At 47.4% G+C, this 11,288-nt stretch overlaps 1 protein-coding gene across 4 annotated transcripts in view; it reads right to left on the bottom strand.

Moving 5' to 3' along the window:
* Window positions 1-4,880: 4,880 nt before the first annotated feature.
* The window catches only part of SYBU (syntabulin), a 47,932-nt gene continuing 41,524 nt past the window's right edge, over window positions 4,881-11,288 (bottom strand). For 2 of the 4 annotated variants that reach the window (XM_061447852.1, XM_061447853.1), the window contains exons 5-7: window positions 7,911-8,114; window positions 6,805-6,954; window positions 4,881-6,150 (exon numbers count right to left, since the gene is read on the bottom strand). In XM_061447852.1, the coding sequence (XP_061303836.1) occupies window positions 5,046-6,150; window positions 6,805-6,954; window positions 7,911-8,114 (1,459 nt within the window). In that variant the 3' untranslated portion in view covers window positions 4,881-5,045. The remainder of the gene's footprint in view (window positions 6,151-6,804; window positions 6,955-7,910; window positions 8,115-11,288) is intronic. The other 2 variants (XM_061447850.1, XM_061447851.1) reach the window with 1 other exon arrangement.

Below are 11,288 nucleotides of genomic sequence, written 5' to 3'. Positions count from 1 at the left end.
GCTGTGTTTCTCTCTGTGTCTGCTGTGCTTCAGCACAGCTGCTCGAGACATCAGTTCATGGACCATGTGCTGACATGATGCCAGTAAGGATATGGTGCTGTTGTAGATGCATGCTAAACCCATGCAGTGGTGGTACACTTCACTTTACCCGTGTTGTGTCTTCTTTCCTCTTTCATAGGCTCCTCCTTTTCTCTCTCACACTCAGCCTGTTGGCCATGCCTTTTATTTCTTCACTGAAAGCTAAGACTTGATTGCCTTCACTGTTATTTCTGTCTATGGAGAATTGACCTGCCAGGAGGACTGAATATCATCCTTTCCTTGGCTTTGCTATGGTTGGTCATGTTTGCAATATCCTGTCTTCATTTGTCTGAAGGGTTTTGGAGCAAAATTCTCACTTGTTCTTCTCATGTAGGACGTAGATAATACAATGTTTTCATTTTGGCGAGTTCCTAGAGGGTGGGATTTAGGAGAGAGTTGCTTTAGGGAGAATTTCAGGGCAGGAGGTGGGCAGTACCTAAACCTTTGTGTTTTCATCATCTGATGGGCATGTTGGGTACCCCTTCAGCTGAATAGTAAAGAAAGGAGTTCTTGTTCCTGGGCTAGAAAGCAAAATGCATATTGGTGTTATCAGCAGGTGGTACTTCAGCATCCACATCCTCTGTGGATCAGGGAATAAAAGTCACCTGCTGCTGAGCAGTTAAATGCCTTATGGGAGCAGAGCAGACCAGAAGACTTTTAAGGGCAGAAGCAACTTTGATGTTATTCTGGTGTTAGCACCTTATGTCTTCAACAACACGTTTCAAAACTACTGCTAAATGCAGCCTGCCAGAATAATGGGCTGAAATCAGCCTGGAGAAGAGAAGGCTCCAGGAAGATCTTAGAGCAGCCTTCCAGTGCTACAGGAAATCTGGAGGGGACTTTTTACAAGCACATGTGATAGGGCAAGGGGGGATGGCTTTAACCTGACAAAGGGGAGATTGAGATTAGATACTGGGAAAGAGTTCTTCCCTATGAGGATGCTGAGGCGCTGGCACAGGTTGCCCAGAGAAGCCGTGGCTGCCCCATCCCTGCCAGTGCTCAAGGCCAGGTTGGACACAGGGGCTTGGAGCAACCTGGTCTAGTGGAAGGTATCCCTGCCTGTGACAGGGGCTTGAAACTGGATGAGCTTTAAGGTCCCTTCGAACCCAAACCAATCTGTGATTCTATAAAATGAGTTTGTCCTACTGTAATTTTAAACCCATGTGTGGGTTTGTGCTTTGTTGCCTCTTGCTGCAGTAAAGAAATCCAAAACTGTAATCAAGTTGGTAACATCTTATGGTACAAAATACTGTTCTCTTGGCCTTGAGCAGACATGCTCTGAAGCAGAAGCACAGCATTTTCTGACATGTCTTCTAGTGCCAAGAGAGGACACCTATAAATGATGAAATTGCACCTGTAACATATGAATTAACCCCCCACACTGGCTTTGGTGTCCATGTAATGACAAAGCTTCTGAAAGCGACCTCTAAGCAATGCATACTGCAGCAGTTTCACAGGGCACACCAGGCCTGCGGGAGCCCAGGAGAGCACTGGAGAGCAAGTTACTGGCAAAGAAAGCAGGATGCTCCCATAGCATCTTTGTGAGCTCCATGGGACTGTGTCACATTGAACTGTCTGTTAATTTTCTTCCTTGAAATAATGCTTAAAGAGCCATCTTTGTTGCAAATACAAGTAATACAGAACTGAGGTAACACAAGGATGTGAAAGGACCCTGAGTTGCCTTTGCAAGCACCAGTGTGCATCACCCTCTTGAGTGTTGCAAATGCTCCCCACATGCTGGCCAATTCCTCCTCCTCCCTCTGGCTTACTAACAGTTCCCTTACTCCCAAAGCTGATGAACAATGCTGGCATTGTCAGGCTTCACCAGGCCTCCTCTGTCCTGAGCTGCACAGGGAAATTCTTGCGTTGCTTTGCTTTGCAAAGGGAAAAACAGGAGGCCGGTGAGGTTTAAATGGCCAGAGGTGTTTCTGGAAGCTGCGGTGGAGCCAGACAAGCCCCACCGTTCATCTCTTGGGTGATGTTGCCCTCCTCTGATCTATGCACAGATCTCATGGTTTGGACATGGTTTGATGGTCACAGCTGCATCTCAGTGTGCCCAGACTGTTGGCCGAGTTCAGCTGGGCCTCCTGGACCTCTGTCAGGCTCCAGGAAACTGATACTCTTCTGAGAGCACAAAAATGGGAAGTTGCAAGGTTCCAGAGGGCTGCACTGGGTTTCAGAACAGGTCCTGTGTGTCTGTGATGCAGTGTGTGTGCAGCAGAGCAGGCACCTGTGGCCACAGACCCACTGCTGCCTTTTCCTCTGGCTGAGTACTTGTGCTTGGAGCTGTACTTTAGTGTCCTCAGTCTAACTCTGTGCTCTGTGTCCTTTAACCACATTGCTGAACAAGGAAAGTTGCCAGTACTTTATCTCTATACTGACTCATGGATGGTGGCAAATGCCCTGTGGGGGTGGTTGCAGCAATGGAAGCAGAGCAACTGGCAACGCAGAGGTAAACCCATCTGGGCTGCTGCACTGTGGAAAGATATTGCTGCCCGGGTGCAGAACCTGGTGGTGAAGGTACGTCATGTAGATGCCCATGTACCCAAGAGTCGGGCCACTGAGGAACACCAGAACAACCACCAAGTGGATAAAGCGGCTAAGATTGAAGTGGCTCAGATGGACTTAGATTGGCAACGTAAGCGTGAATTATTTTTGGCCTGGTGGGCCCATGACACTTCAGGCCATCAGGACAGAGATGCAACATATAGATGGGCCCGTGATCAAGGGGTGGACTTAACAATGGACACTATTGCCCAGGTTATTCACAACTGTGAAACATGTGCTGCAATTGAGCATTCATTGTTTTGGATTAATAGTCACTTGTCACAATGCTGATCTATTGGCTCTCAAAGTTGTTGCTCTTGATCTCACAACCAACCTTATGCCCTATCACTGTGCCTCCTCCTGCTCGGCCTGTGCTAGAGATCTCAGCTGAAATGGGGTGTTTTTTATAGGTTTTCCACAATAAAACACTCACACATTTGACATTTCCAACATGCTTTACTGAACTTGTGATAATAAAGGTAACTTACACAAAAACAAATAAATAAACAATAAGTTAAAACACAATATTTATCCTTAGTATTTTAAAGGGCTTGGAAGACTGTTCCATTACACTCAGACTTAAACAAAAATTAAGATTCAAAGTGTATCTATCGATGTCCAGCTGGACACAAGTAACGAGTGGTGTCCCTCAGGGGTCGGTGTTGGGACCGGTCTTGTTCAACATCTTCATCGCTGACATGAACAGTGGGAATGAGTGCGCCCTCAGCAAGTCTGCCGATGACACCAAGCTGTGTGGTTCGGTTGACACGCTGGAGGGAAGGAATGCCATCCAGAGGGACCTTGACATGCTTGTGAGGTGGGCTGATGCCAACCTCATGAAGTTTAACCATGCCAAGTGCAAGGTCCTACACCTGGGTGGGAGCAATCCCAGGCATAGCTACAGGTTGAGCAAAGAGATTCAGAGCAGCCCTGCGGAGAAGGACTTGGGGGTGTTGGTTGATGAGAAAATGAACAAGAGCCGGCTTCAGTGTGCACTTGCAGGCCAGAAAGCCAACTGTATCCTGGGCTGTATCAAAAGGAGTGTGACCAGCAGGTCGAAGGAGGCGATCCTGCCCCTCTACTCTGCTCTCGTGAGTCCTCACTTGGAGTATTGTGTGCAGTTCTGGTGTCCTCAACATAAAAAGGACATGGAATTGTTGGAACAAGTCCAGAGGAGGGCCACGAGGATGATCAGGGGACTGGAGCACCTCCTGTATGAAGGTAGGCTGAGCAAGCTGGGGCTGTTCAGCCTGGAGAAGAGAAGACTGCATGGAGACCTCTTAGAAACCTTCCAGTATCTAAAGGGGGCCTATAGGGATGCCAGGGAGGGACTCTTCATTAGGGACTGTAGTGACAGGACAAGGGGTAATGGGTTCAAACTTAAACAAGGGAAGATTAGATTGGATGCAAGGAAGAAATTCTTTCCTGTGAGGGTGTTGAGGCACTGGAATGGGTTGCCCAGGGAAGCTGTGAATGTTCCATCCCTGGCGGTGCTCAAGGCCATGTTGGACAGAGCCTTGGGTGACATGGTTTAGTGTGAGGTGTCCCAGCCAATGGCAGGAGGGTTGTAACTAGATGATCTTAAGTTCCTTTCCAACCCTAACTATTCTATGATTCTATGATTCTAAACTTATCCTTATAACAAGTTTCAAGACTCCCAACAACGTACATTTTTGGTTACAGTCCGAGTATATGCACAAGACCAGTGAAATGCTCAAGCAATTGCACCATTGAGAAGAGCACTACACAAGACAGGGACAAAGGATGTGCTGGGTGGAAGCTGCCTGCGAAATACTTGTGTTAACCCCTAAACTGAATTGACACTCTGGACAACAAATGGAAAGCGCTAGCATGCTTTCTGGAGCACATGGATGATACCCTTGTCGGGCTTGAGTCTCTATGTAACTTACTTAACACCGTAGTTTCACAACCATTACAGGTGTGTGCTGCCGTAAGAAATACTGTTCCTTTCTCTGTGTGTGTTTTGTGCTGCCCTTGAGCCAGTGAATCTGCTCAGTGAACCAGTGAGGGAAGTGACCGAGCTCAAGGCTAGCTCAGCAGATAAACACAGACATGAGCTATAGGTCTCCTCGATTTCCCTTGTCATGTTTACTGTGCAGATGCACTGGCACCAGCAAGACACCAGCACAGGGGAAGAACACAGTGCCTGGGAGCAAGAGGACCGTCTCTGTAGGCAGCAGTGCTGTTCAAAACACCAGTTAAAAGATATCTTGTAGAAGTACAGGATTCAGCTATTTTATTTTTTTGAACAAGGAACATGTTTCTGAAACAATTTATAGTGCAAATCAAATAGTGAAAAGCAAAATTATGAACTCTTAAAGAATCTACGATACTTTAAGGACCTATCTTATCCCTATTCCCCTCTGTCTCAGGTAACCACACCAGCGACAGAGCGGACATTAAATTTTGGTACGGAAGGGTGTACGACGTAAAGAGCACAGGGCCACCAGGCAGCAGCCACGAAGCAATGTGCCAATATTGTAAATGGGTTCTGTGCCTCCTCTGTGGGTACTGAAAGCCCACATGACAGTTGGTATAACAGGGACTGCTAGAGCCAGAACATCTGTGAGGGGACTGCTGCTCCAGTAGCTCCTCTTGGTGTCTATCTGAGAGGAGGCATGGGCATACCTAAAGGTGTCATCATCAGGAGGGTCTATGAAATCAAGTTCTTTCATGAAACGGTTCTCATTAACTCCTCGCTGCACCAATCGGCATGGAGACTCCATGGGAGACAAAAGGATGACAGAGTTTGGATCACTCGGAGTTAAGTCCACTGCAATAGCAGAATCGGTGAAGCTTCCAAGAGAAAACTCATCCAGCTCCTTCAGTGATGAAGGTGGGCTTAGAGGATAGGTATCTTGAGCACTGAAGATGCTTTGGAAGAACTGCTCCACATCCAGGCTATATGGCACCACGTCAGTCTGGATGGCCTTTTCCACCATCATGTTGATGCTTTTCTCCTCCTCCTGGGGGGAAGCTAGTTTTTCATCCAGAGCATTTTCAAGCATCTCTTTATTCACAGCAGGATTGGAGGGAACTGGATCACTCGGTACGGAGGTTCTGGTGGTTAAACTCTCTTCACATGAATCGGTCTCATTAGCTGTGTCCTCATTAAGAAGCAGTCCACTATCTGCCACCTCCTCCAGAGCTTGCTCCCCAGTGATGAGGCTGTCTGGTATCACGGCTAACGGCTTCCCTTCCAAGTCACACGTGTACTCCAGGTGCTGCTCATCCTGCACAAAGCTGTGCTGAGCCACTTCCATGCTCTGCAGCAAAGATTCCAGTTTCTTGTTTTGAATGTTTATGTCTAGGAAATATTTTTGCATTTTTTTATCTTTCTCAGCCATGCTGTTTTTCATGGTTTCAATAACAACCTTAAGTTGTTTAATTTCACTTTTTGCTTCCTTTAAGGCCAGCTCTGCCTCCACACGATTACACTCTTCTTCAATCCAGTCTTCCCTCATCCTTCCCAGCTGAGCTTTGAGCTCTTCTATTTCTTTTTCCCTGTAGCAGAATAAAAGTGTTGTGACACTACTGCTGACTGGCCAGTTAACGAATCAACATGAGGCTCCCCCATGCTGGAATTGTTGTGCTGCAGAGATGCTCCAACAAGGAAGCAAACTCCTCCGTGCCCCATTTGCTGCCATCCCTGAGAGAGCTGGCAGAGATGCAGCCAGCTGCCAGCCAGAGTCACCAACCTCACCACGCAGCCAGTAACCACAAGTGGGCACACTGGTTTGTGTTAAGAGCTTTTCTTTCATTAGGGGAGCAGGGGGACATTTGTAGTCATATTTCACTGAGAGAGGCAGAACAAGAGACTAAGATCCCATGCTGGCAGGGAAAAACTGCCTTATGTATAAAGGCCTCTCAATGCTAAATCAGACTGGTAAAATATAGTCCTTTAAAAAATATTTTATAGTGAAAGTTCAAAAAAGGGGAAAGAGACAGCTATATTCATATTAAACTGCATGGCATGTATTCCCTGAGAACACTATGAGACCTGAAATACCTGAAAACAACCTCAACAGACTCATAAGATTTCAAATTTGTTAATGCAAACTTTATGTGGTCAAGAAATGAGTAAAAGTGTTTGGGATTCCCACTCCTAAATGTTCCTGAATAAATCTTTCTTGCTCTGATTTCTGAAGCAAAATTTACCTTTCTTTGAGTTTGCTCTCAGATTCCTTCAGCTTGGTTTTCAAATGCCGTACTGTGACTTCTTTCTGCTGCAGAGGTGTCAAATACTGCTCTGGACTTTGTGGCTTAATGTTGTGATTGTCACAAGAATTATTGTACCTTCCTGATCGCCTGCAAAGAAAACACAAACCATCACATAACATTCCTACAGTTCTTCTATCCCAGCCAAAAAAAAAAAAGCATTCCATTGACTGATACAACATTTGACTACTTTGGGGCTCCTCAGTGTCCACATGAGTGACTCCCTCTGGCACATCAGAGTTCTTGAGGGAACAGCTGATTTGTGGCTATGTGCAAAATCTGCTGTTTATTGTACATGGTTTCAGTGCCATGACATCAAATGAGACATTTAAGGCCAAACCACCCACCAAAATGGATGGTGTGCCCAGGGGCAGGCAGCCGGGACTGGCAAGGGTCCCCAGCTGTGGACATGGGCAGGCAAGGCTGCTGAGTTCATCTCCACATGGGAGTTATGAAGCCCAGCACGCTGAAACCTCGATTCATCCTATTTAGCCTTAGGTGTGCATCTGACATGCTTGGCTGTTGAATTGCCTGAGAGAGGGAGAGGGAGGGAAACAGCAGCAGTGCGGTGGCAATTTATTCTCTGCACTATGTGCTGCATTCTCTGGCAAACATCTGTTTTCCTTCCTGTACAGGAAACTGCACTCCTCAGGAGGGTGCCCAGGGCTCGGCAGGGTGAATTTTCACTCAAATGCGTAATATTTTCTATACTACCCCATCCAGTTGTCTCCAAAGTGAAAGGACCCTTCAAGAAAAGAACCATGAGAACTGAAGGCATGAAACCCCATGAAGCAGCCTGCCTTGGAGGGAAAACAAACTCCAAAGGGCTTTGACTAAAAGTAACCTTGAGTTTTACAGTGCTGAAACAATAAAGCTTTTACAAAGGATGGAGCACCCTGTTCACTGTCAAGCCACCAGCATGAGAAGTCACACCTATGCTGAGGAGCAAGGTGACCTGCTCTGCAACTGGTACAGCTGATCCCACGTTACAGTGCAGAGAAGATAAGTCATGCGCTGAACACCGGGATGCTGAAATAAACACTTGCCTCATAACTGGGCTGCTGTCGCTTCCTTTGTATGAGCCTGAGTTGCTGCTGCTGACTGAAGAAGCCCTGTAACTCTGATGGATATTAGGAGGACTCAGCTGGTTTTTGCATAGTGTTGGCAAAGGGTCCTTTTCACGGGAAGCAAGTGGGCTGGCTCCAGGCTTGTAGGATAAGGATCCATTATTCCGACCATAAGGGCCACGACTGGAGGGGAACCAAATAGTCAGAGGATTATCGTGGTTTAACCCCAGCCAGAAACCAAGTTTCACAAAGCCACCCGCTGCCCCCGCCCCTAGAGGGATGGGGAGGAGAACCAGACAAAAATGTAAAACCCATGGGTTGAGACAGGAACAGTCTAATAACTGAAATAAAATGAAGTAAAATAGAATAATAATGATAACACCAATTGTAATGAAAAGGGAGATAAAAAGAGACAGCTGAATAAAAACCAATAAACACAAGTGCTGGTCAATACAGTTGCTCAGTACCTGCTGACCGATACCCAGCCAGACCTGAGCAGCGATCAGTCCCTTCCAGGTGACTCCCCCTGGTTTACAAAATGGGCATGACGTGCTGTGGTACGGAATGCCCCTTTGGCTAGTGGGTCAGGTGTCCTGGCTCTGCTTCCTTACAGATTCTTGTGCCCCTCCTCAATGGCAGAACATGAGAGACTGAAAAGTCCTTGTTCAGAGTAAGTGCTGCTGAGCAACAACTGAAATATTGGTGTGTTATCAGCATTGTTCTCAGACTGAAGCCAAAACGCAGCATTGTACCAGCTACAAGGGAGAGAATTAACTCTATCCCAGCAAAAATGAGGACAAATATATTGGAGTATCCTCACCACACAGCCCTTATTTTGCACACAAAGTTGTCTAACCACTAAACCAGACAGATAACTGTGATTGGCCGAGAAGAAAGTCCTGAAGCCATCAGCCACTCCGTGTCCTTTCAGTAACTGCAAGGCCCTCAATCTGAACCACATGATCTAGGGAAACCTCAGCCACCTTAGAATCATAGAATAGTTAGGGTTGGAAAGGACCTCAAGATCATCAGGTTCCAACCCCCCTGCCATGGGCAGGGACACCTCACACTAAACCATGTCACCCAAGGCCTCGTCCAACCTGGTCTTGAACACTGCCAGGGATGGAGCATTCACAACTTCCCTGGGCAACCTACTCCAGTGCCTCGCCACCCTAACAGAAAAGAATTTCCTCCTTATATCCAATCTAAACTTCCCCTGTTTAAGTTTTAACCTGTTACCCCTTGTCCTATCACTACAGTCCCTAATGAAGAGTCCCTCCCCAGCATCCCTATAGGCCCCCTTCAGATACTGGAAGGCTGCTAGGAGGTCTTCACGCAGCCTTCTCTTCTCCAGACTGAACAGCCCCAACTTCCTCAGCCTGTCTCCATATGGGAGGTGCTCCAGTCCCCTGATCATCCTCGTGGCCCTCCTCTGGACTTGTTCCAACAGTTCCATGTCCTTTTGATGTTGAGGACACTGAGAGAACTGCACACAATACTCCAAGTGAGGACTCATGAGAGCAGAGTAGAGGGGCAGGATCACCTCCTTCAACCTGCTGGTGATGCTCCTTTTGATACAGCCCAGGATATGGTTGGCTTTCTGGGCTGTGAGTGTGTTGCAGAATGGCTCCAAGAGCAAGGCCATGGATCCTTAGAGGCCTTGTGCAAGCAAAGCAAAGTGTAGGCCTCACATGTAACCAGAAACCGGATGTGGGAGGAGAATGTAAAGGAAGCTGTGTAGAACTAACCAATACTGTTGTGACTAGTAGGCGTAGCTAGCACCACAAGGATATAAGCAATGTGCGACACGAATAAAGTAGAAGCTTGCTTATCACCCATATTGGGTTGGCGTGTCTTGCTTCTCCTCACCGTCGGCAAATGGCGCCCGAACAGGGACCCAGATAACAGGGACCCGGATAACAGGGACCCGGAACGGCGAGTGTGAGCCGCACCGGTGGCAGTGGCCAGGGTGTGCGGGCAGTGCTACTGTGGTGGTGTGTCTGACCCGGGTGCTTGGACTGACAAAAAGGAGTCCGCCGCTGGGGTGAGCCAGATACAGCTGCATCGGGAGGACGATCCATTATCGGACGATCCGGAGACCGAGGTTACAGGACGATCCAGAAGAGGACGATCCGGAAAAAGGAACAGGCCAGCCAAAGAAAATGGACCAAGAGGTAGCCCCTGATTTATTACAGCGCTTTTTAGAAAAGCAGGGAATTAAGCCTGAGACTTTAAAGCAGCTAGCGGGTCTAGTAGCTGTAGGGAAGGCTAAGGGATTTTTTGTAGATCCTAATACAGTTTTTGAGGAGAGTGAGTGGCGAAAGTTTGGTGATGAATTACTTGACTCAATGCTTGATGATGAAAAAACGGCAAGGAAACTCGGTAAGCCTTGGAGAGAAGTAATAAATTGTATAAAAAATATAAGGCGGAAAAGAAAATTGCCACTGTAACAACAGAGAAACTAGGAACAGACGTCCCTGGTCGGTTGAAGCCGGGGGAAGATTACAACTCGTTTCCCCCAACTCGTGGGGCGCTCCCTGTGCTTGGAGCACAGGTTTTTTTCCCCCACCTTCCTTCCCCCCCCTCCTTCTTCATCAGAAGGTGCAGCGGAGGAGGTGCAACTCCCTGCTCCCCCACCACCCCAGCTGAGTTTTGAAAAGCAGAGGAATTCCGAAAGTAGGGACTTTGAAAAGGACAGAGAAAGTATACTAGAAGGGATAGGCACGATGAATGTCGAGGAAGCTGAAAGGAAGAGGGTGGTGCCTTGGTGCCGGATTGATTGGGGTGCCATTTTGAAGCACACAGTAGAAAATAGAGATTATGCCCTAGCGGGAGATTTGGAGGACCTGCGAGCCTTTCCAGTCTGGTATGAACCAGATGGACTGGGAGGAGCACAGGGAACCCATTATGCCCTAGATTGGAAATTTTTAACTCAGTTACGGAGTACGGCGAACGAGTCGGGATTGCACGGTGAGCCCACTAAACAGATGTTAGGCTATATATGGAGCGGTATGGTTTTATGCCCTGAAGACATTAAGGGAATAATTAGGATGATCATCACACAAACGCAGCAGTTATTGTGGCAGGCACATTGGCAGCAGGTCTGTGATAGATCATCTAATCTGCCCAGAGGTCAGCATGACCCACTGTTTGGTGTCACAACATAACAACTGATGGGAACTGGGTGATTTGCTACTATAGACATTCAAGTGCAAATGGGGCCAGACGTTTGCCTGGAATCCATGCATACTGCCAGGGAAGCCATTCAGAGGGTGCACACGGCACCCCCTACCCCCTCGTACATGTCCATTAAACAAGGGGAAGATGAACTATTTCCTGATTTTGTGGATAGACTAA

The sequence above is a fragment of the Pezoporus flaviventris genome, unplaced genomic scaffold, assembly GCF_033815535.1.
Source record: "Pezoporus flaviventris isolate CSIRO_AGI_PZ_B2104156 unplaced genomic scaffold, CSIRO_AGI_Pfla_v1 ptg000007l, whole genome shotgun sequence".
Taxonomy (NCBI): Eukaryota; Metazoa; Chordata; class Aves; order Psittaciformes; family Psittacidae; genus Pezoporus; species Pezoporus flaviventris.
This window is presented reverse-complemented; position numbering and strand designations above follow the sequence as displayed.